General features: G+C 32.9%; 1 protein-coding gene across 8 annotated transcripts in view; it reads right to left on the bottom strand.

The window, feature by feature from the left end:
* Nucleotides 1-27,165, bottom strand: part of Dmd (dystrophin) — a 2,209,767-nt gene that overhangs the window by 1,300,508 nt on the left and 882,094 nt on the right. For all 8 annotated transcript variants that reach the window (XM_028881805.2, XM_037198928.1, XM_037198927.1 and 5 more), the window contains exons 20-25: nt 25,804-26,045; nt 20,616-20,796; nt 8,430-8,575; nt 6,255-6,467; nt 4,533-4,646; nt 3,249-3,404 (exon numbers count right to left, since the gene is read on the bottom strand). In XM_028881805.2, the coding sequence (XP_028737638.1) occupies nt 3,249-3,404; nt 4,533-4,646; nt 6,255-6,467; nt 8,430-8,575; nt 20,616-20,796; nt 25,804-26,045 (1,052 nt within the window). The remainder of the gene's footprint in view (nt 1-3,248; nt 3,405-4,532; nt 4,647-6,254; nt 6,468-8,429; nt 8,576-20,615; nt 20,797-25,803; nt 26,046-27,165) is intronic.

The following is a 27,165-nucleotide window of genomic DNA, read 5'->3' as shown; positions in this document are numbered from 1 at the left end:
ACTGAAAATTAAAAGCTGCTCAAATATATATATATATATATATATGTATATGTATATACACACACACATATATATACACATATATATATACTGTATTTGAAAATCAAGGTAAATAATGTATATAGAAATTTGAATTGGATGTCTGATGGTGTTGTTTCGTTTTATTGGTTATTTTATTTTTAGTGCTGAAGATTGGACCCCGGGAATCCCTGAAAGTAGACAAACCCTGGATCATGGAGCAATAGACCCATTTTTTAAAGTCTAGTTTTTAAAACCATATCACTTTCTGAAAATTTAAGTTGTTCTATAATTTAGTACTCATTTATCAGAAAAAGAGCAAAACTTACAACTTCTAAAACAATGCCCTGTATTTGAACAGCTTGTTATAATGTACCTCCATGCTATTACACTTAGTGTAAAATGCCTCACTTCCATTCAAGTGTAACTCCTTAAATGGTGTTTCTGTTTAAGAAACTGAACTGTTTCAAGTTTCAGAACTTGAACAAGTTTCTGTATTTTAAATAATGCTTTGTTTCAGAGAAACGAAATTTTTAGCATTTTTTGCTACTAAATATCTGTAGAATTACAAATCAATCATAATGAATGCAATATAATTATTACTTTTTTCTCTCTAGGTCAATATACCAACCTATCTACCAAATACAAATAATTTTTTTTCACTCATATATCTCATCAACCGTAAATTTGACAATTATTCTAATAAATACATATTTTTTCACAGTGAACCCATAAAGATCCTAAGCCAATGTGATATTAAATTTTTAGATAGTTACTATTCTTTCCCTGAATCTTATGAAGCATTTAAAGATACAGAGTATTAAAAAGACTAATAGACTTTAGTCAAGATTTGTAGTTAAAAAAAAAATTATGCTACACTCTACAAGTAAACTGGAGGAAAGGGGACAGAAGCAAGATTTTAAAGGACAGAAAGGTACATTCTGAGATGATGAGTGTCCTGGAAGAGAAAGTCTTTCCAATCAGAATGAATAGGCTCAGTGCCTAGAAAGATAACATTGTTTGTCTTTCTTCATGTCTGTAAGTAACCTAAGATTTTGTTAGTGAGCCTAGCTTCTAAAATCTTTTTACAAATTTGACAATCCATGACTTTACTAGCCAGAGAAAAATTACAAAATTTTTGTCTTCTCCTATATGAAAATGATCATATGGAAACACTTTAGTCTAGCATGGCATTTCCTCCTAAATATAACACATTGACAACACCAAATTGCTTGTCATGAACTACACAATTATCAATATCAGATGATATATTGTATTCTAGTCTCATAATAGATAAAGCAGAAAGTTGTTCATGTCTTCTGTTGTGAAATTTTCAAGTCTAATATTGAGTACTATTTCACCCATATCCTTTAATCTATGACATCAGAATAAGAAATAATCTTGGTCTACTTAGATAATGATTAACTAATTCAACTTCATCTTCTCTGTTACTTATAATTTTCATGAGGATAAGTAAAATGTCCATTTTATATCCAATTTACATCTTATAATAAAGGTTTAATAATTCCAGTCAAATAAATAAGCAAAGGAAATAAATGAATAAAATATTTTAACTGAGCTATATCTTCATTACATTTTAATAATTTAATACATATCTACAGACTATGGTGATTTGAGGTATATATAAACACAAAAAAATCTCCTTTTCCTCTCCCTTACCTCCTTATTTTCTTTGTTCTTAGTTCAATAATTTGTGGACTACTTTGATAAATATTATCCTTTTTTAAAAAAAATAGCTAAAGTCTTGACATTGTTCATTTAGATATATTATCTCTGAAATTTCAAATAATGTTGCTTTTCTTCTTTGTTATTTTTTAGTTATAATGCATATTCTTTATCATTGTATAATATTAAAAATCAGAGTTAGGGATTGTTAATTATCTTCAACTACTACAGACAAACAATTTATCCTTTGACATAAGAGAAAACACCATGTCTTCATTATAATGTGCAAATATTTCTATAAAGGATAGAAAATATTCCATTTCTATGTTTCCCCTGGAACAGTGAAGTGGAACCAACACATCCCACCCTCTTGAAACCTAGATCATTTGGCAAAAGGAAGGGTATGTAGAATGTGATATATCAAGAAAGAAAAGAATATAAAAATTTTTATCATTCAATACCAGGATTGGAATATGGTTAGGCTCCATGGCTAGCTTTTGTTAAGCAACGTGTCAGTAAATTCAAAACATTAATTAATAGTGATTTCTTAATACACATTATAGAAGACAGTAGGTCTTAAGCAAGAAAACTTGAAGAATTGAAAAGTTATAAAAATATGGTTCTATAAAATATGAAAATCTGAGTAGCACTGAGCTGCTCACTCCACTTTTTTCTCAGTAAAATATTTGTATTCTTTCTAGTCCTCTGTTTAGGTTCTTACTAAAACTAATACATTTCATCCAGGCCTTGTGGGAAATTTTCAGAGATATAATCCACCATTTAAGTTTTTTTTTTTCTTTTACTCTGGGCAACTCTTCTATCAATGACTACAAGTTAGCTGACCCAGGGCTATCTCATCTGTGAGTTAACAGAACAGTTAAGCATTTGTCAATGATTGTATTAACTGCACATATTTGCTTTGACTTTCTATTATAAATTCTTTCCTTTTTCAAACTTAACTTTTACCTTTTGGCATTATTTCTTTTCAAATTAGAAGGGTACTTAAAAATAACCAAAGACTCTATAATACATAAATTAAACTTGTCTTTAACTTTCAAATTACTAAACTTAAAAGCAATCATTGTTTTAGTTCAAAACGTCATGTTTTGTGCATGAACTATTTGATACACACTGCTTATAAATGTGCTTTATTTTCCACAATTTAATGCTGAAATTAGAAATAAATATCTACAAAAATGCTGTATTAATTGGCAAGCTTGGATATGAATATAGAGTTTATTTCCATACCTAGTAAATGTAAATATACATTCTATCCTCATTAAGTCAATTAATAAAATTGATGCATTTTTAGAAATTTTATTTTACTTGAAAAGTATGGTAATTAGGCACTATTGAAAATACTGACTAAAAAGTAGTCATGTATGACAGAAACTGGTGAATTTGTTTGAAATAAGAATGATTTTTGACAGTCAACATAGTCAGGAAGAAAGTTTTAAATGAAGATAATGATGAAGGCTGACCAAATTAGCCACAGTGAACTAAATGCTCATACCTGGCGACACATGTGAACTAAATGCTCATACCTGGCGGCACATGTGATCCCACTGCGTGTTAAGTTCTCTGAGTTCTGTTTCAAGTCTGGATGCAAACTCTTGTTCAGCTTCACACTTTATCTTCTGCCCACCTTCATTGACACTGTTTAGACTGGGCTTTATTGTCTGAATATCACTGACTAAAAGCTAAGGAAACAACATTTTGTTTAACATGACTGAAAAAGTACTGCCACAAATTTTATGATCATATATACATCACCACATCCTACATGGATTTTGACTATTAAAATAGTAACAAAAATGTAAATCTATCTATATAACGTCCTTAAAGTATTTATTGGCTGTTTTTTTTTACCATGAATGATGCAGGGAATTATCTATATATATGATACTTTTCTCAAGACGACTTTCAAATAAACTTGATATTTCTTGCTAGAAAATGAGTCAAATTGATGTGCGTCATATATGAATAGATTCAAAGTAATTTTGGTTTTGAAAAACAGAATACTTTAATAATTGTTCATAATATGATGACATGATTTTTTTTTAGGTTCTACTTGAAAAGCAAGTTATATAAAGAGAATGATTACTTTCTCTGTGTTGCAAGACAATGGTCTGATGAATAACCTTTCAGAAATATATATTGTTGGGCTTAGAAGATGGGTCAGTGGACAAAAATGTTGCTATGAAAAGAGGACTTAAATTCATATATACACACACATGTAAAAACCTTGCCACAGTGTTGTGTGTACTTATTTTACTGCTTGCAAAGAAAAATGTACACCCAGTGCTTGCGACTTAGGAAGATTAGACAACTGATGAGCTACAATTTCATTGAGAGACTGTCTCAAAAAATACAATGGAAAGCAAGAGAAGAAAGCACATGATATTAGCCTCTGTCACTCCTGCAATGTGTACAACACACACACACACACACACACACACACACACACACACACACACTATTATATAGTCCATTGAAATGCAATCTAATATGAATAATAACCTACAGTAAGAGCTAATAAGTACCTTAAAGTTTTCTTTAAATTATATGGAATTTTGTGTTAAGATTTATTAAGTGAGGCCCAAATAATAGGAAATACTGGCACTAGTGATATTTTGGATGCTTAAACAATTTTTCTGAGGGCCTTGAAGAATGTTTAGCAATATCCAAGACCTTTATGCACTAGGTGCTAGTACATCCAAAATGTATTCAGGTATTGGGAACTGTCCCATCAGCAAGTGACTAAGCTAACTAAACAGTATTTTCCATATAAAAGATATCATTTGAAAAGCATCCAATAAAAAGCTTACTCTGCATTGCTTCAGCTGCTTTTTTAGAATTTCAGAATCCCCCAGGGCAGGCCATTCCTCTTTCAGGAAAACATCAACTTCAGCCATCCATTTCTTCAAGGTTTTTATGTGATTCTGGAATGAAAAAACAATTTTAAGGTATTACTAAGTGCTGATTGTTCTTGACACAGTTGATTATTATGATATGTCTGAACATAAGCTGGAAAACAATTTCCATGTTTGAGGGATGTCTCATTGTAGCTATTCTTGAAAATAATATATTTCTAAGACTGCATTTTATGGTCTATAGTATGAGCATTGGTGTGTTGAGTCTGTTATTGTTAAAAATAAAAAAATACTACCAAATGTGGTTTTATGATGTTCATCTAGAGAATATTAAATCATGGTACCTCTTGAGAAATTTTAAGTTACAAAACAATGAATGATAATACTAATAATGTGCCCTTAGTGTACATAAAACAAACGATGAACAATAAACTCAATGTAATGGTGTCTTTATAGTGTCCCTAAACCTGAACTTGCACAAATTGTTCTCTGCAGTTGACAGTTTAAACAGTTCCTTCAGTTGAGGATTTTCAGGGAAGATTTTGTTATGTTTAAAGACAAAGTTTTTAATTTCTTCTTTGACCAGTAAAAGATACCGGTAAGCCACAAGCCATGTGGCAATTTATAGACTAATAGACATGGGTTAATTTAAGATAGAAGAATTAGATAGCAAGAAGCCTGCCACAGCTATACAGTTTGTAAGCAATATAAGTCTCTGTGTGAGTCTGAGTGGCTGTAGGACTGGTGGGTGAGAGAGATTCGTCTTGACCATGGGCCAGTCAGGACTGGAAAACTCTAGCTACAATTAACTACTTTAGAATCTCAGACTCAAATGTAATTATTGAATTACTATATTCAGTCCAGGTTATTATTAGTGTAGTAGAACTACTAAAATAAACCAGGCAATGTTGGCGCACTCCAGAGGCAGAGGCAGGCTGATCTCTGTGAAGTTCAAGGCCAGCCTGGACTACAGAGTAAGTTCCAGGAAAGGCGCAAAGCTACAGAGAGGAACCCAGTCTCTAAATAAAAAGAACTACTAAAATATTAAGTTAATAGAAGTCATTGGAGGGAAGGCAATGTAGCAGAAATTAAACACATACTCAAAAGTGAAATGTGGTATTGAAAATATATGCCTGTTATACATATAATACATGTATATGTAATATATGTGTATTTATGTATGTGTGTGGTAAATTATATACGCAGCTTAAGGAAAATATAACTAATGGAATATGCATGTTTTAAATTATTATGTCAAAAATTTGAACTATAACTGGTGCTAGTGAAAAGAATCAATTACATTTTATAGAAAATCCAAGAAGAATAACTCACTGCTGTTTTCTTTTCTTTTTTTTTTTTTCTTTTTTTTTTGGTTTTTCGAGACAGGGTTTCTCTGTGTAGCTTTGCGCCTTTTCCTGGAACTCACTTGGTAGCCCAGGCTGGCCTCGAACTCACAAAGATCCACCTGCCTCTGCCTCCCGAGTGCTGTGATTAAAGGCGTGTGCCACCACCGCCCGGCATAAAAATAGTTATACTCATTTGTGAAAGATTTGTCTTTTAATCTCATTGATGTCTTTGATGGACTGTGGGGGTCAAATATCTATTTTCCATGACATTTTACAATGCTCTGCTATGTGGAAAATAAGTATGAATATAAAAATCAAAACCTAGGCTTACCTGAATTTTTCGAAGTTTATTCATATGTTCCTCTATCTTTTGGCAATATTCCGTCAAATGGGAAGAGAGCTTCTTCCAGCGTCCCTCAACCTCTTCAAATTCTAACTGATATTTGTGGCTTATATCTGAAGGTGCTTTCTTGGACATCTCCTTCACAGTGGTGCTCAGATAGTTGAAGCCACTTTCTTGCTCTTTCAAAGAACTTTGCAAAGCCTCAAAATTAAAAAGCAAGGTGGATTTACACTAAATGATGCATAATTGGTAAGTTTATCCCACATCAAGAAGAATTTAATTGAAAGCATACATAAAGACCTAAATAAAGTAGAATTTCTGATAAAACAGTCTACATATATTCTTACGAATAATGTGTAATGGGTTCTAAATCATATTTTATTTAGCCAGAAATTTAGTATACCCAATTTTACTGAATGTCTACATATTAATAATTAGGCTTATTATAAAAGTAATGCATTTTAATTCACCTATAATGAAACCTCAATAAGCAAATCTTTAACCTTCCTTCTTAAAATTATCACTAAATTGTATTTCATATGTGTGATCAAAATTGAATGTACTATTAAGATAGCTGAGTACTAATATCAATTAAAGTTTTATAATTATTTTCTAACTTTCCACTTTTATGAATTGTGTTTACATTCATCTATTTGTATCATTAAACATAATTTTATTTTTTTGTAAATATGCAGATTTTCATAAATTATGTTAATATGTACAATTGAATGAAAATTATGTATCAATATAAGATACTGAAGAGATAGCCTCAAAAAATTAAATTCCCATAATTAAATGAGATTTTTTTTACTTATAACTTATACTACGTTCTAGGAAAGATTATGTCTCATTCTGTACTTCATCGTTTAGAATTGCATTTAAAACTTGTCATAGGATTACTCAATGTTTATTATCTCCTTGGTGACTTTCATTAGAAGATTATTCCTTGGATTTAGAAAAAAAATTTTCTTTGTGTTGTTTTTCTTTTCTTTGGTGTTTTTGGATTGGCTGTACTTGTATCTTACTGACATGTATGACTCTCCTCTCTACCAGATATTTTAAAATATTTCACCATTCTAATTTTTTGAAAACACTTCCTGGTACATAGTAATTTTGGTTTTCCCTTATGACACATGGTCCCTATACATTCCCAAAGGTACTTATGACTGCTCATTTTTAACTTGTTTTTCTGTTCTAATATACATTTCTAGTCATTAATGAAACATTTGTTTTGTACTTTCTTTACTTTGCAAGTGCTTTTCTTTTATATGCTCATTTTTTTCTGAAGTTTATTAGTTCTGTGGGTCACACATTCAAGTGAACATCAGAATTACTACACCAAATATGTAGAAAGACGAACCCTACTGCTATTTTTCTATATTATAATAGAGAAAATGGCCTACAATTAGGGATTATACATAAGAAAATATTTAAATGCAATTGCTTTCAAATTATTTTAAAAAGAACTAATATACAGCCATTTGAAAGGTACTTGAAATAGCAAAAATGTAATAGTAGTTTTATTAACTTAATTCTTAAAATATAGACATAATATCTTGATTTCTAACTATATTATATGTTTTTCAGAATGAATACACAACATGGCACTTTTAAAATCAACAAAAAATTAGTTCTTACATGTCCTCACATCACATGCATTTCTCATATTAGTATTTAAACTTTCCTGACTTAGGCTGTTATAGCTACTCATTATCAAATATTCATCATAATCTTATAATTAAATCCTAACAAATTATATAAATTCATTGATTTTACCTATGCTTAAAGATATCAGGATTCATAAAATATATAATTATGACAAAATAATAAGATGTAATTTTAATACTCATACTTGATATATTAAAGTATACACTAAACTTAAAAGGAAATTATAGCTTTATTCCACAATTATTCTAAAGGTACTACTTTTACTTTAAACACAAATATCCATATATATTTGTGTATATTTATGAAGTTGTTTATATATAAAAATAAGAAAAAGTCATGTTATAGTCTCAAATTCTCCTGTTCATTTTTTTTTGAATTACTAACCTATGATTCCTACCATAATTATCTTTATTTATATTTAATGAAACAGTAATGCAAATTTTTGACAAATAAGACATGTTCTTTGTTGCTTATGATATTCAAATGTCCGCAGACCTGTAATTTTCCGAGTCTCTGCTCCATTATTTCATATTCAGTGACACTAAGATGAGGTATTGAGAGTTTGTTTTCTGACTGCTGTATCCACGTCCGGATGGTACTCATTGTCTCCTGATAGCGCATTGGTGGTAAAGTGTCAAAAACTTTATCAAAGGGAACAAAGAAAAAGAATAATAATTAAATCAATTTGAACCCTGGAAAGAAAAGTCTAACTAAATCAATTTAAACCATGTCATATTTTCTTATTTGTCAGCAAATACAATTATATTATTACTAATATCTGTGCCTGAAATATAATGGAATCTGGTTGTTATAATGGAGCCACCTTCTTACCTAATATATGTCTGGTATGTTAAGAACACTTTATAAGATATGTTGAATTTTAAAATTGAACATTTTGTTTTCAAATTTTTCAATTTCAAATTTTGAAAATTCAAAATTTTAAAATTCATCTAAACCAAACTCTGAGTTAATTTATTCACTTGTAAGGTTTGGAAATAGAGACAGAGGCTGAGTATTTTTCCCAATGTCATATAGATTCTATTTGGAGAAAGTACATCACACATTGAAAACAACCTTTCTTTTTTGATTGTTTTGGAAAGAACAATACTATTATCCAAAAACATTGATATTAAAAGAAAACATCACTGATTTTACTAAGATAAATCAGCTTATATATGATTAATATGTATCAGGAACTGTAATAGAAATCACACTGAATAATAATAAACCAATTACTTAGATATTATTAAAGCCACTTATAATTAATACAATTCAGACTGTAAAAGATAGCCAACTAATTTTTTACTAAGGTTCAAATCCAGTATTTCAAACAAAACCATCTAGGTTTACAACCCAAACAACAACTAAAAGGCATTTATTACTTTTATAGTGTCTCTCTATGTACACATCTGTTGGTAAGCATTTACGTATGTGATTCCTATACTTATCCTGACTGTTTATGGAGAAATTAGCTAAGAATTAGAAACCATAAAATAGTATAAATTGGGCATGGTGATACATACCTGTAATACTGGCAATTACAAAGTGGCGGAAAGAGAATCGAGAGTACTAGGCTAGATTCATCTACATTACAAAGTTTGAGGAAGCATGGGCTTCATGAGATACTGCCTCAAAATGTAATGGTGTAATGTATTTTAGGCATAACAAAGTACATTAAAGCAGAATAAAGTACAATACTGTGAAATAATTAAGTGGATAGATTTCATAGCAAATCAAATGGCACAATAAAAGTAAAATGCAATGATAGGTCAGAGTTAAACATATAGAATAAAATATGAGAAAAATAACAAAATGAACAGTAGGACAAACTAATATAATCTAATGTAAATGTATGCAAAAAATATAACATATCAAACCCCACACATTAATAGTAGGAGACTTCAACATCCCAATCTTACCATTGAACAGGTTTGGCAAACAGAAACTTAACATAGAGATAAAGGAACTAACAGACGTGACTCAAATGTACTTAATAGACATGTACAGAACATTCCACCATAACACAAAAGAATATACTTTCTTTTCAGCACCCATGGAACCTTCTCTAAAATCAGCCACATACTCTGTCACAAAGCAAATCTCAACAGATACAAAAAAAAATGGAATGACCTCGTAAGGTATTTTAGAGTATGATTTTTAAAAATTCATACTGAAATACTGGAAATGGAGAACAGCATTCAACAAGTACATACTTGCTTAAGAGTTAAGGCCCACATTTATTTTGAGATTTCACTTACTCTTTGCATTTCCAGTTTTTTTTCTTTAAAAGCTCACTCAGTGCTTTAAACCTCAGTAATTTTGTAGTATTTTTTGTTTTATTTTAACTATATTAGTCTCTCTTTCTCTCTCTCTCTGTCTCTCTTTCTCTTTCTCTCCTGTGTGTGTGAGTGTGTATGTATGTATGTATGTATGTATGTGTATGTAAGTCTATGCAACATGTGCCTGTGGATACCAGAATAGGTCATCATATCCTCTATAGCTGGAGTTATTGGCAATTGTATGCTGCCTAAAATGGGCACTGGAAACTGATTTCAGGTCATCTGCAGGAATATTATCTGCTTTTGACCACTAAGCCAATGCTCTTTGCTATTAAGGTCCATGCACAAGACTGAGTGTTTAAATTTATATAAACAATGTGTTTCTTTCACAATTAATCAGATACATTTATTTTGGTATTATATAAATATTCATAAACAAAATCAGAGGGGTCTTATAAATGGTGATGGTGGTTGGGCGGTGGTGGCGCATGCCTTTAATCCCAGCACTCGGGAGGCAGAGGCAGGCGGATCTCTGTGAGTTTGAGGCCAGCCTGGGCTACCAAGTGAGTTCCAGGAAAGTCGCAAAGCTACATAGAGAAACCCTGTCTCGAAAAACCTAAATAAATAAATAAATAAATAAATAAATAAATAAATAAATAAATAAATGGTGATGGTGAATGGAGGCATTATAATGTAGTAAAGATTTCAGATGGCATAATAGTAGATGAGAGAATATATGTTGGATGGATCATAGATTTCATACAGAATGATATAATATGAGTATGTGCATTTTAGAAAACAGTTTTTGTTTCTCCTGTGGCAGTGGTTTGGAGAAATTGTGTATTAGAAGCATGCTAGAAGTATTGGTAATCATTTAAATCATATCATTATAATGCACATAGTTCAGGATAGAGAATGAAGTATAAAGTGAATCAGTATAGGTGCTGGAAATGGTTTTTTACTAGTAAGACACTGACAAAATTTTATGACGTAAAAAGACTGCTTCTTCTTGTTTTTATATACATTGGCTGTTGAGTGGAACAATTAGGAAACTGTATTCTTCATTTCAAAAAAAAATTTAGATGTGGACTCAGCTGTCTATATCCTACTTTCATTAAGTCACTTAAGCTTTTAGAAATTTTGACATCATTTACAGAAATATGGATGATAATATATTTGGGAGAAATAAATTATGCCATTTACTTGTAATTTCTTAATTTTGCAATTGTTATACAAATACTTGAAGCACCAGAAATGCAAGAAGTGAAAACTTAGTTATCACCTGAGGTTTAAATTTTAATTGCTGAATCAATCTTCAAACCAATAATTACTGGAAATAATAGCTATTGGAATGAGCTGGTGCCAGGCATGTATCAGGTGTGTCCCTGAAAAGAAGCCTAAAGAGGTCAGTGTGTGAGCTGTGAAGTTGAATCCTGTATTGCCTTGGAGACCCTAAAATGTTGGAGATGCCAGAGCCATGTGATACCTGCTGAGGAGAGCTGCTACCAGGGAGTGGAACCAGCCTAAGAGAATGAAGTGGGTTTCAGACAACCAAGCTGGAAGGAGTTGGAGATCTGAAGAATGCTTTGACATCAGAAATGGAAATGCAGACTTGGGAGTTTGCCAAGCTGATTTTCAATATTGCTTTGCTCCAGTATTTCCTCACTAGGCTCCATTTCCTACATTTTGGTATGGTGTCATTATATGTTGGAAGTATGTGATCTGTTTTTTATTTTAATTTTATAGGGTGTTACAGTTAAGAGATTGTATGGATCTCAGAAGAGGCTTGGAATTTTGGATTTTAAACATTGTTGAGACTGTAATAGACTGCGAATTTTTGAAGGTGGACTAAATGTATTTTGCATTATGATATGGCTACAAGTTTATGGGGGCATTGAGTAGAATATGTTGGTTTGAAAGAAAATGGCTCCTGTAAGCTCATAGGTGGCGGCACTATTAGGAGGTGTGGCTTTGTTGATGTGTGACCTTATTGAAGGAAGTGCTGTGTGGAGAGGCTTTGAGGTCTTATATCTCCTCAAGCTATACCCAGTGTTGCAGACCACTTCATGTTGTCTGTGGGTCAAGATGCAGCACTCTCAACTCCTTCTCCCACCTCATGTTTGCCTGCATGCTACCATGTCGTACCACGATGATAATGGACTAAAGCTCTGGAAATTCAAGCCACCCCAATTAAATGTTCTTCCTGTATATGAGTTGCTGTGGTCATAGTGTCTCTTCACAGCAACAGAAACCCTAACTAAGACAGTATGTTAAAGAAAAACTTGACATTAGTTTCACTGTGCAGGAATATTAAATTATACCTATTTCTCACTAACCAGGCTTGGTTCCTGTTTGATCATTGTATATCAAATATATGTGCTGAATTATTAAATTCTCACAATGTACTACATAAATTTGTATACTGAAAAATAAAATTAATATCAAATAAATTGATAATCAGAAAAAATTATGTTTCTCCAAAAAGGTGATAGATCTGTAAATTACACTGATCTAGTTAGATATTATGTACAGGGTTGAAATATTATCCTGTACAGTATATATATTAATGATAGTTTTATTCAGCTAAAAAAGATACATTTAGAAGCAAAAAAATTAGTGCATTTGATAAATGAGAAGTACAAACTTTCATATTTGATATAATATGGAACAACTCAAAGCAATATGTTAAAGTGAGAATGGTATATTGTAACTAATTAAATTTTAAAATGGCATGCATTACCTAATGCTAAGCTAACATCTTATCATCTATATATTTATAGATCATAGTAGGTGGCTAGGTAAGTTGATTGGAAGAAAAGAAGGAACAAAAGGAAAAAGTCTTTTATCAAGATATATTAAAGTAAAATAATAAAACTTTCAGAAAGTAAGTTAGATAAATCTTCTAATTTGGAGCTGGAAGAATTCACTATACTTCATTTCTAATTCAGTGTCATAATATAGAAATGTTAGGAACAAGCCTATAGCATTGAGTATATGGCCATGGAGAGTGTTTAGTAGCTATCATAAAAATTTATTATGCTGTCTCTGGAAAAGTGAATTGTCATTCCCTGTAATGTTAATGATCCTGTATCTCCAACATAACTTCTTCAAAGGCTCTATCTAATCTTCACTGTTATCCCTGTCATAAGCCTAGTCCAATGGGATTTCACCTGGAATGGCTAATATTTCGACCTTCCTTCCTCTTTCTCTGTACTCATATTCCACTTATTATCTTAAATATGAGCATATTAATATGATTACTAAATTCACTTAACGAAAATGCTTTTAAACATTTCAACTATACTAAATATTTTACCATGTACTTATGAACACTGCAAATGCTATACTAATCTTGCCCTCACCATTTTGTAATATGCTAGGTTACAGTCTTGTTTGTTTCTTTTCTATCTCCTAGACAAGCCAAACCTCTTCTTAAACTTTGTACAGATTTACTAGATTCTGTTCTTCTTAAAACTCTGTCTCTAATTTAGTGCACAGAGGTCACTTGGTTATCCTATAGGTTATGTCCAAAGACATGTCTCAAACATCATATTTCCTAACTCCTAGATTATTATAACCTTTGATAGTATTATTCAGATTTGTTTTCAATGATCTAATTTTCAAAGTTTAACAAGTATATAAATACTGTTCTTCATTGCATATCTAGTACTTAGGGATGAACATTTCTGTGGCATACACCATGATTTTATAATTCTTTATTAGTAAATGAATCAATGACCAATGATTCATTTGTGATTGTAGGTGATTATGTCATTATAGGGGGAAGAATAAACACTTAAACAACAGCAATTAACAAAATTGTTTGCAATGTGATTTAATTTCATATGCTTTTCTATTACAGTATATTTCACATTTGATTCAGTCATTATATCCTGGCTCAGATCTCTGGTGGAAGCCTTCTACCCTATCAGAAACCAAGCCAGCTCCCTGAATGAAGTAAGCCACCATCACACAATCCAAGCACTGCCTGCAGCCACCCAGCAGAACCCCAACTTCCTTTCCTCTTCTTGTTACCATATCCCAGCCCAAACTCTTGCTGAAGCCTGCTAACCTACCAGAGGTCAAGCCAACATCCTGAAAACCAGGTAAGACCACCCTTTCTCCCTACCCATGCCTGCCCAACATAACCCCACCTGTCGTTTCTCTCCTTGTCACCTTATCCTCGATCATACCTCTGGAAGAAGCCTCCTACTGCACCAGCACCTGAACTCACAGTAAAATTGTCCCCCATCTCAACCACATTAGCCCAGCATAACTCCAACTGCCTTATTCTTTCTCATTACCATATTCCTGCCCACACCTCTGGAGGAAGACTTCTCTCTCATGAGAGGCCAGACCAGCATCTTGAAACCCAAAGACTAGGTCAGCTCCCTTAAAACCACCAAGAAGCCTTTTATCCCACCAGAAGCCAGGCTAGCATCCTGAAACACAGAAGATCACTGGCCAATCAGAGACCATACAAATAGCTGGAACTCCAGCCTCAAACTTGGGCAGCAAACCCCTGCTGGACCAGAGGCCATTCAGGCCATCAGAAGTCCAGCCCCAAGCTGTGGTAGAAATCCTCTTCTTAAGCACAGGCTATGGCAGATAGAAGACCAGACAAGAAATAGAAACTAAGGAAGAAAACATGCATACAACAAAGACAAACCCAGAAACCAGTACAGAAACCTATAATGACTCAAAATCCAGACACCTAAACTTCAGCATAAGAACAAAAAAAAAAAAAAAAAAAACAATATCCAGGGCTACATATATTTGTCACTAGACAAGCCCAGCCACCCCACTAGAGAAAGCCCCGAATATTCCAACACAGCTAAAGCACAAGAAAACAACCTTAAAACCAACTTTATGAAGATGGAAAAGTCCTTAAAGAGGAAATCAATAAATCCCTTAAATAAATTAAGGAAAAAGCAATAAAAAATTTGGGGAAATCAATGAATCCCTTAAATAATGTCAAGAAAGCCAAGAAAAAGCAAACAGTACAAAGAAACAAATAAAACTGGTCAAGACATGAAAATGGAATAGAAATAATAAAGAAAACACAAACTGAGGGGAATTGTGGGAATGGAAAATAGAGATAAGTGAACAGGAATTACAGACACAAGGATCACCAACAGAATACAAGAGATGGAAGACAGAATCTCAGGTGTTGAAGACATGATAGAATAAATAGATACATTGGTCAAAGAAAATGTTAACTCTAAAAAAAATTCCTGGCACAAAATATAAAGAAAATCTGGAACAATATGGAAAGATCAAACCTAATAATAATAGGAATAGAAGGAGAAGATTCCCAGCTCAAAGGCCCAGAAAATATTCTTTTAACAAAATCATAGAAAAAAATTCCTAATCTAAAGAAGGGCATGTCTATAAGGTACAAGAAGGCTACAGGAGACCAAGTAGAGAGGACCAGAAAAGAAAGACACCTTGCCACATATTAATCAAAACACTAAACACACAGAATAAAGAAAAATATTGAAAGTGGCAAGAGAAAATGGCCAAATGACATATAAAGACAGATCTATTAAAATTGCAAGCAACTCCTCCATGGAGACCCTAAAAGCCTGAAGGGCCTGGACAGATGTGCAAAGACTGTATGTGACCACAGATGCCACACCAGACTACTATACCCAGAAAAATTTCAATCACCAAAGATGGAGATAAAAAATTCCATAATACAGTCAAATTTAAATAATTATCCACCAATCCAGCCCTACAGAAGATACTAGAAGAAAAACTCTTTAACTATACCCATGAAAACTAAGGAAACGAAAAATCTCATACCACCAAAACTGAACAAAGGGAAACATAAACAACACACACACACATACACACACATACACACACACACATACACACACATACACACACACATACACACACACACACACACACACACACACACACACACACACCAAACACATAAATCATACTACCACCACTAACAATGACAAGGAAACAACATGAATGAACAATCATGGGTCATTGATGTATCCAAATATCAATGAAATAAATTCTCCAATGAAAAGACACTGGCTAACAGAACAGACATGAAAGCAGCATCCATCCTTCTGCTGCATATAAGAAACATACCTCAACACCAAAGACAGATATTACCTCAGAGTAAAAGGATGGAAAAAGATTTTTCAAGCAAATGGCCAGAAGAAGCAAGCTGGTGTAGCTATTCTAATATATAACAAAATGGATTTCAATATAAAAATTAATCAAAAGAAATGGGGAAGGACACTTCATATTCATCAAAGGAAAAATCCACCAAGAGTATGTCTCAGTTCTCAGTATCTATGCCCCAAACAAAGGACATTCATGTTTGTAAAGGAAACACTATAACAGCTTAAATCACAAATTTACCATCACAAATTGATATTGAGAGACTACAATACCCTGCTCTCACCAATGGACAAATCATCCAGACAAAAACTAAACAAATACTGGAGCACATAAACATCATGACCCAAATGGACCTAGTAAATATCTATAGAACATTCCACTCAAACATAAAAGAATAAACTTTCTTCTCAGCACCTCACTGAACATTCTCCAAAATTGACCACATACTCAGTCCCTAAGTAAGTCTCTACAGATAAAAGAAAATTGAAATAACCTCCTGCATCCTATTAGAGCATCATAGATCAAAGCTACATTTCAACAAGAGAAACAAAAAGCATACAAACTCATGGGAACTGAACAACTCTCTATTGATTGACTACTGCATCAAGGCAGAAGTAAATAAATTAAAGAGTTCCAAGAGTTCAATAAAAATGAGTGTACAACATACTCAATTCATGGGATACAATGAAAGCAGTGCTAAGAGGAAATTTCATAGCATTGTGTCTTCATAAAGTATTTGGAGAAATCTCACACTAGCGGCTTAATAGCACACTTGAAAGCTCTAGAATTCTCTGCTCCTCTCTGTGCTCCTCTTTTCGTGCAGTGCCAGACTCCTTCCTGAGACACGATGGTCAGAGTGACAGATTTGGCCAAATTGGACACCTGGTTATCAGGGCTGCCTTCCAGTCTGCCAAAGTTGAAATTGTTGTCATCAACGATCCCTTCGTTGACCTCAACTACATGGTCTACATGTTCCAGTATGACTCTATCCATGGCAAGTTCAACGGAACAGTCAAGGCTGAGAATGGGAAGTTTGTCATCAACGGGAAGGCCATCACCATCTTCCAGGAGCAAGATCCCACCAGCAGCAAGAGGGATGAGACTGGTGCTGAGTATATTGTGGAGTCTACTGGTATCTCCACCACCGTGGAGAAGGCTGGAGCCTACTTGAAGGGTGGAGCCAAAAGGGTCATCATCTCTGCCCCTTCTGCTGATGCCCCCATGTTTGTAATGGGTGTGAACCATGAGAAGTACGACAATTCACTCAAGATTGTCAGCAATGCTTCCTGTACCACCAACTGCTTAGCTCCCCTGGCTAAGGTCATCCATGACAACCTTAGCATTGTGGAAGGACTCATGACCACAGTCTACACCATCACTGCCACCCCTCTGGGAATGGCCCTTCTGGGAAGCTGTGGCATGATGGCCGTGGGGCTGCCCAGAACATCATCCCTGCATCCATCAGTGCTGCCAAGACTGTGGGCAAGGTCATCCCAGAGCTGAACAGGAAGCTCACGGACATGGCATGTTCCTACCCCCAATGTGTCTATTGTGGATCTGACATGCCATCTGCAGAAACCTGCCAAGTGTTTTGACATCAAGAAGGTGGTGAAGCAGGCATCAGAGGGCCGATAAAGGGCATCCTGGGCTGCACTAAGGACCAGAGTGTCTCCTTTGACTTTAACAGTGACCCCCACTCTTCCACCTTCAATGCTGGGGCTGGCATTGCTCTCAATGACAACTTTGTGAAGCTCATTTCCCGGTACTTCAATGAATACTGTTACAGCAACAGGGTGATGAACCTCGTGGTCTACATGGCCTCCAAGGAGTAAGAAGAACGCCCTGGAACACCCACCCCAGCAAAAACAACAAGAAAGAGACCCTCGGCTGCTGAGCAGTTCCTGTCCCATCTCAGCCCAGACACTGAGCATGTCCCTCATAGTTTTCATCCTAGACCCCCAGAACAACAGGAGGGGCTTAGGGAACCCTGCTGTCTTGAATACCATCAATAAAGTTCACTCAAACCACTCCCAAAAAGAACAAAAAGAAGCAAATTCACCCAGGTGGACTAGACAGGAGGAAATAATCAAACTCAGGGCTGATATCAATAAAATAGAAACAACTTGAACAATAAACATATACAAATAATTAAGGAAACAAAGAGTTGGTTGTTTGAGAAAATCAACAGGATAGACAAATACACAAATTAACACATCAGAAACAGAAAGGGGGATATTACAACAGTCACTGAGAAATAATCCAGAGAATTATTGTCATAGTTTTAAAACCTATATGCCTCAAAATTGGAAAATCTAAAAGACATGGACAAATTTCTTGATAGATACCACCTATAAAAGTTAAATCAGTATCCGATAAACAATTTAAATAGATGTATAACTCCCATTGAAATAGAAGTAGTTATTAAAAGTCTCCCAACCAACATAATAATAATAATAATAATAATAATAACAACAACAACAACAATAATAATAATAAAGGCCAAGGCCAGACAGTTTCAGAACAGAATTATACCAGACATTAAAAGAAGAGCTAATACCAATACTCTTCAAATTATTTCACAAAATAGAAACAAAAGGAATATTGCCAAATCCATTTTATGAGGCCACAGTCACCTTGATTCAATAGTTGTAAAACAATGCAAGTTTTCCAAAATAGTGGGTAAAAATAGGAGAAATCATGTTATAAAAATAGTAGGATGGAAAAAATGCTCTCCTTCTGCCCCTTTAGCCTTTCCTTCTAGCCCATCTCCATTCCTGTTGACACCTGTCCACCCACTCTTTACCACCGACCCCAAGTGGCCACACGAGACTGGGACTCAAGTATGGAAAGACAAGTTTGGGAAGTTTTATAAATAATGTTCATGTGCACACTGATGATTTTATAGCTACAATGATAAGTATGCAAATAAAATGAATATTAAATATTTACATTAGAGTAACATAGGAAAAACTCAGCTATCAATATGTCTATTATATGACTCCTTTAAATTGAAGATCGAACCTAATAGACATACAAGAATTAAAATAACTTTCCAGTGAAGAAGTTCAGCTATAGAATATCCACTAAAATCATTTGATTTTAAATAAATTTTAAGTGTTTCATCACAAAAAATACAATAATGCTAAAATGAATGAGAAATTAGGGTATTAGAAATATCTTTTTCATTTGAGAGTTTGGAAGTGCAGCAGAAAGTACACTGCGATCCACTAGAGGGCGGTGATATCATTTTAAAGTTGTACTGACTGATTTCATAAAAGAAAAACCCCTTAGCAAAAACTTTTTTAAAAAGTAGAAGAAAAGGAAATACACATTGTAAACCTAATTTAATTTAATCAAAAGGGATCTAGTAAAGCTTTACTCACATCCTAATATTCTAGAAATATTTTAAATGATAATTTTTTAATATTTACAAAGATCAGTTAGAAAATGTTTCCAAATAATTAAAATTTCACTAAAAGTAAACAAATATGTTTAAATCCTAAGTATCCATTATAATACTTTCTGTGTGCACAAGAACATATAAATGCATGTGTGTGGTAGATCAAAACCTCATTTAGTATTGTTTAAGGATATTCATAACGTTACCTTTCTAAGAAAATTTTGTCTTAAAATTAATGAACAGACATTTTAAGGAAATACTATATACTAACATTGTCCAGAAATAATTTATAAAGAGACATATTGAAAAATTGTTAGCCACATGATACAAATTTGCATGTTTCTTCTACTTTTATCTTCTATTATATCAACAAAAAGAGGATTTACGTAAATACTGAGTTCCAAAAATAAAATATGGCTCAAAGAATAATTTGTCCTATCTTGCAATTCAGTTCCCAAAAGTGTAGAGTTCTCAGATGATCTGACAGAGCATCAGAACACACCTGAACAAATATTTCCACCTATACAATAAGAATCTTGTGAAAGTCTACTGAACTGCCTCTTTGTTTTCAACAGTGTTCAAAACTCCTGATTCTGGAATTTATAACCCTCCATGGAGAAAATATAGCCATACAAAACATTTATTTGCTCTTAATCAAAGGCCTTGGAATGTTAAGGTAAGAAAAGATACATTTTCTTGTCCGACATCAGTATTTTGTCATTTGTTAATGGAAAGAGGATTTTTCCACTGATAGTGATTATTCCTGTTTTTTTTTTTTAGTACTTAATATTTTACCCACATATAAGCAATTTCAAAAATTTCAAGTTAGCTTTTAAAAGTATTTTTACTTACTTGTCTGTAGCTCCTTCTCTCTGGCCTGCACACCAGAAAAGATGTAGTTAAAATGATTTGTAAAGGCCACAAAGTCTGCGTCCAGGAATATTGGCCCCTGTCCTTTCTCTTTCAGGGATATGCTCTGGATTTTTAACTGCTCAATTTGAGGCTGAAGAGCTGATAGCCTGTTGACTTCATCCTGAGTCATAATTCAGAATATTACAAATACGTGAATTTGTATATACTATATTGTCACAAAGAAAGTTGTTTACAGCCTGTAATATGAGATCAGGTTAATCCCCTTGTCAAATACTCTATTACAAGTCATCAATTTGAGAATACCATAGATCTTGTTCATTTTGAATCATCATGATATAACATAATTTCACAATATGATTATTTAGAACATTAAAGCACACAAATGTGCATGTTTGCAATGCTTTAGAAATAAAAACAACTTAAAATTTCACTAAATTAAATCAAATAAAGATGTTTATCTTGAGTGCTTTTTTATTTAAAAATTGTCTTTGTTTTAAATTCTAAGGTCATTCAGTGAATAACAATTCTTTCAATTCATATGTATAAAATAGATTGCATGTAGTTAATATACATATATGAATTTACATGAATATACGAATTTATAAATCTCTATACAGTACAGATTCTGTGCCTATACAATATTTTATTTATATATGTACAAATACATATGGTTACACCTATAATTTTCTATATTTTACCCAGCCTCATTTCCTTTTCTGGCTAGTCAGTTGCTCCCATTTTAATGAGAGAAATTGTTTTCCACTTTCTTGTCACAAACTTTCATAGCATAGTACCCACTTTCAATCTCCAGTGTATCCTGTATTCAACTGTACTATGACAAAAATCACATGTCCAATACTTTGAAGTCCACTATAGCACTCTCTAGTTTAATTTAGTACTAAGAAACTGGCATGTTGGTAGTGTAAATTAAGGTATGTTAATGTGATGAAAATGAATGCTGAATTTTGAAGACAGAAGAAATATATATATATATATATATTATAAACTATCATTTAAAATATTGATTAAACTTGTAATAGTAGTTTAACTAATACATCTAAACAAAATATACTAATGAAATTCCTTTGTCACTTTCTTTTTATGTTTTGCATTGTTTTTTATTGTTTGGCAGTTTCATACAAGTTCCTAATACTGTTCAGTAGTTTCTCCCTACCATTCCCATCTTTCATGCCTTTTGTTAGGCTGATGGAATCCTTCTTCTTATCAAGCCCCCCTCCTAGTTCAAGACTTACTTTTGTATATGACCCATTGAGTTTAATTTGAATATCCTGCCAGAGTGGGGGGTGGGAAATTATTTACCAAAGCAAGTAAATTATCAGTGGCTCCAGCCCTGAATAAAATGACATCACAACCCAGAACAAATGTTAACTGCTAATAGTCTCTAGGGCTTGGGCCACAGTGATCCTCTCTTTTTCCATGATTAAATATCGCATATTGAAAAATATACATGACTCTTAAATTTGGAATTTCCATTGTATTCTTTCAGTCATATTGTTTTCTATATAAATATTTTAGTCTCATTTCAAGTGAAGTTACAATTGGTTTATGTTTCATATATACATATATACATTACTTACCAAATCAAATACTCTTAAATTCTTTTTCAGTGCATTATTAGCGTGGTTGCTTACTTATAATTCATATCTATGCTACCTTTCAAAAAGTACTTGGGTTTGTTTAGTACTTAATATGCAAAAATCATGATAATTAAAATTGAAAATGGGATCATGAGCCAATTAGATGGAGAGGAAATTTAAAATTATAGCAATTAGGAACTAAATTTAAATCTGAGCTTACTGGAAATCATACTAAAATGGCAAAATAAATTGTTGGCTTAGGACGCGTGTATGGTTATTTGGAGAATCCTATATTATGAGAATTGATTGAGATAATCTGTCATAAAGGCAAGAATATAAATGGGCAATACTTTTTTTCTTCTGATTTCCAAATACATAAATATAAGTTTGAGAAAAATGTGGCTATGTGACTCTAACAGTAGGACTCTTTGCTACTGACAAACTAATTGATTCAGAAATTAAAGACTGAAAATATAATATTCATTTTGAAAGGAACTATTCAGCTTCAAAAACTTGTTAACAATTAGTCATTGTTTTCATAGAAGAACTTAGTGTTCTTGGTCCCCCAGAGTAAAATTTCTTTCCTGAATATGCTTCCCCTTTAAAAATATGTATATTTACTAGTGGGAGCAGAGTGAGGGGAAACTGTGTTTGGGATATAATATATGAAGGAACAATAAAAAAGTACATTTAAATAATATAACACCAAATAGGAGCCTCCACCATCTGAGAAAATGTAAACATGTTTCTTACAAATCTGAAAAGGCTCTCTCACCTCCAACATATTGGATCATGAGCTAAATTTGTATTCTAATATTTAAGAATATCTAAAGGTAATAAAGAAATAAAATGGATAAAAAAATCAATTACCAAACACCAATGTCAGGCCTCTAATATAATCTTCTCTTGTCAGTGAACGACATTATTCTTACACTACTAAATATTTTACATAAACCAATTAATAAAATCATTTAGAAGCAAAAGGCCAGGCAGAAAGACAAAGAGCTTAGATAGAAGGTTGGGATAGTGCTGACAGGATTAGGAACTTTGTTAGTGAGTGTAATATAGAGATATTTTCACTTCAAATAATTCCATAATGATAGAATATTCTATGGATCTGTCTGTGTTTTCTATTTGTGAATGAGATTAAGACTAAGATTGTGGTATGACTCTCAGGCCCCTGTTCTTCTGTCCAATATTTCTGCCTTAATACATCTGACTCACCCCACTCAACCACTGCACTGTTTTTAATACTCATATCATAGCCCTTCTTCTACATTTGTGGTCTTTATTTCTCCATGTTTCTGAGTATACTATTCTTTTATTTAACATCAAATCATCCCAAATACCCAATGCAAATGCTCTTCTATAAAAGAAGCTACCTTCCAGTTTCTGTGCATATCCTGTTTTACTTTTAGATGTTCTCCAATATTGTATAAAACATTTATTTCCATGGTAGTTCTACATTATTTTATTTAATCATTTGCCTAGTACCTATCTTCTCTACTCTGGGTAAATATGATGAAACCAGTGTCAATGAACATTCCTCTCTCTTTCCTAGAACTTAGTGCTTTGAATTTAATTGTGATTTCTCAAAATATATATGCTGAAGCCTTAACACTCAATGAAAGTATATTCGGAAAAGGGGGTTTGGGTAGGCACTAAAGGTTACAGTTAATTAAGCTATCAGGAAGATTCCTAATCTCATAGGGCTGGTTGCTTTACAAATTGAAGGAAATGTTTCTCTCACTCTTCCATTTTGTCCATTTACACGAACTGTGAAAGGTCATAAACATGCCCAGTGAGTAAGTAGGCAGCCAGCTACAAAGCACTAATAGAGTCCTTACAAGAGATGAATTCTGATAGATATTGATTTCAATTTCAATCCTCCAGAACAGTGAGAATATATTCACAATGATTAAATGACCCAGTCTGTGCTATTTGTTCTATCAGCAAGCTAGCTCATGTACACACTATCATTATTGGTCACATTATAGATCATATATAATTATATATATGTATATATACATACACACACTAATATAATATCTCCTCGGTGTCTGTTTATACATCTAAATTTCAAGAATACAGTTAAGATGACATAACTCTACATTGGTTGTTTAAGAAAGGATCTCACTATGTTGTGTATGCTTTCTTCAAATAAAAAAATCATCCAGTCTTTTCCATTCCTAGTAATTACACGATGGACGACTGTCTTCATCATAACTTTGTTGCAGAAAATACTGCATGTAAACTGTTTCTCAGAGAAATAGAAAACAGGCTGTGGGCTACAGTATCTAAATACAAATTATATCTAAACAAAGAAGTCCTACAATTTGTGTGTTTGCCCATTAATGCAAAGGCCTTTCTGTTTCAAATTCACTGTGTAAAACTATATTTTTCTGAGTTTGTTCACTTCCTAGTACATTTACAGAAATTAAAGAAAAATATATCAAATCCATTTTTTGTTTCAGAACATCTTTACAGTTACCAATATCATTTGAATATAATGTTTTCTTCCAGACCAAGACTGTCAGCTGTCTGTATCCACTCACCCTTCATTTAAAATATTCTTGTTGAAAGTATACAGATTAATCTCTCTTCATACTAAATGTACACATCACAGTTTATCAGTAAGGTATGTTCATGATATCTCTTAACCTAGCCTCTAATCAATTTCTTGTTTCCCAGGGACAGTGTCAAGTTCTTTTCATTACTATTAATTTTTAATTTTCATTACTTGAAGATGAGCTCTTTTAATCTCTTACTTGGACCCTGAGTTCCAGTTCCACCTTGTTTGCTCATTCTCTTCTTATGACCCAGGAGAATTTACAGATCACACCTCCTTATTCTTTGCCTCCTAATTAATTCTAGTCAGTGGGGAGCCCTGTCTAGATTCTTCAGGCAGAGAAGAGGATAAAATTGCTTGTTTATTTTTCTTGCTCTATTTCCATGCAGGCGCCTTGTGTTCACTCTTAAGACTGCCTTTACTATAGGGTTCTGACTCTCTCTTGTGTATTCACAATTTCTATATTGATTCTGTCTTAGAAGAGAGAATATCTTGGCTTGACCTGCTCTTTCTTTGGGTTTTAGCTATAGAGCAAGAACATTAGTAAAATATTGCTACTCAAAATGTCCAGTCTTATATATGTCATTACTCTTATAGATTTTTTAACCCATTTTACATCATAAGTCTTTATTGTTGAGGTGTCTCTAGCTATTTGTATTGCTAAATTTTTTTCATCATGTGCCTAGTTTTACATTTGGAAAGAGTTTTAGTGTACTGGCCATTCACTTATAGGAAATGTGGTTTCTATATTTCCTGTTTCAGCCCTCTGCAAGCTGACAAAATCAATTAGCCACATGTAAATTACATAAATCAATGCCAGAATTACAATATCAATACACTACTTATTTAAATTTCTTTCCTTTTATTTTGATCTTTACTATGCTCAGCTACATCCTTGGGAGTTGAAAATCTCATTATTAAACAGTTTTCTATGGCCCTCTTACAATTTGCCAAGAAATGCCTATTGATCATGCTCCAAATGGAAAGAAGAAAGTCTTACCTTACAAATTTTCAACTGGCTTTTAATTGCTATTGGCTCTGATGGGGTAGCGAGTTGGGTTTTCAACCAGTTTTCAGCAGTAGTTGTCATCTGCTCCAAATGCTGTAGCTGATTGTAAAAAGTAATGATGTTGTTTTGATACTCTAGCCAGTTAACTCTCTCACTCAGCAATTGGCAGAATTCTGCCCACCGGCTGTTCAGTTGTTCTGAGGCTTGTATGATACTTTCAGCATTAACACCCTCTAGAAAGAAAAATAAAATATATATCCCATGAAGCCACAGTCTAAAAGAGGCAATCTGAAAAGGAATGTGTTTCTATTATAAAAATGTTCACCGTAGAATAATTCCAAGCAAATTCATTGAATTACTGATAAAGATGCAAAGGGGATATCTAATTAGAAATTGGAATTTGGTAGAGTTGAAACTTATCAAATCACACATGTGTACTAAAATAACAAAAAGATATATAAAATATGGAATAGTAGAAAAGATTCAGAAAAGGAAACTGATCAAAGTTTTGATGAGGAATGATCATGAATAAATTATACCCTAGATATTTCTAAAGAAATGTTAAATACAATTTAACATTTATTAATTAATAAGTAAACATTATTTGTAATAATATATATTATAAAGACAACTCACAGTTACATTAAAAACAGGTTTGGGTATTGTTTGTATGCTTTTTATAAAAGAAAACATACCTCAAAACAATCATTCTCTTTTTAAGCTACAATTTCCCCCCAAATATTCAGACTATACAATGATTCATGGTGTAAAGCAAAAAGCATTTGGAAAAACAATAGTTATCTGAAAAGATTTTAATTTACTAATGTTAATGTTTATCTATAGTTTTCAAATGGAAGCACAAGGACACATTTACTTCTCTGTAATAACCACTATATATTAGAGAATAAGTTTGTCTTTTTTTAGATGATATCTTAATTATCTGACAATGTGACATATGAATAAGCCACTTCAAGAGTGCGCTAACTTACAGAGCAATCAAGTTTAACAACATCATAATATGTCACTGGCTAAACTACTCAAAACACTACAAAGTTAGTTCACAAAAATAAAATTTTCACAGATACACTAGTTTAGATGCAACTCCCTTACTAAATTGTATCATACAAAGAAAAAAATTGATTAAATATGATATGATGTATTTTTGAAAATAATTAAGTTGGCACTGCTAATTATTTGGGAACACTAAATAGCTAGAGATTTCATATTTCAGCATTTAAACACAGCAATTCCTAACAGCAAAAGCTCAGTACCTTCAAGTATATGGGGAACAAAATAATTTAGTAGAAGACCAAGTTGTTCAAGAGAACTAATTTTTGTGTATGTTCACTTAAA

This window comes from Peromyscus leucopus, chromosome X (genome assembly GCF_004664715.2).
Source record: "Peromyscus leucopus breed LL Stock chromosome X, UCI_PerLeu_2.1, whole genome shotgun sequence".
NCBI classification, from domain to species: domain Eukaryota; kingdom Metazoa; phylum Chordata; class Mammalia; order Rodentia; family Cricetidae; genus Peromyscus; species Peromyscus leucopus.
Note: the sequence above shows the minus strand (reverse complement) of the source record. Positions and strands in the feature narration are given on the sequence as shown.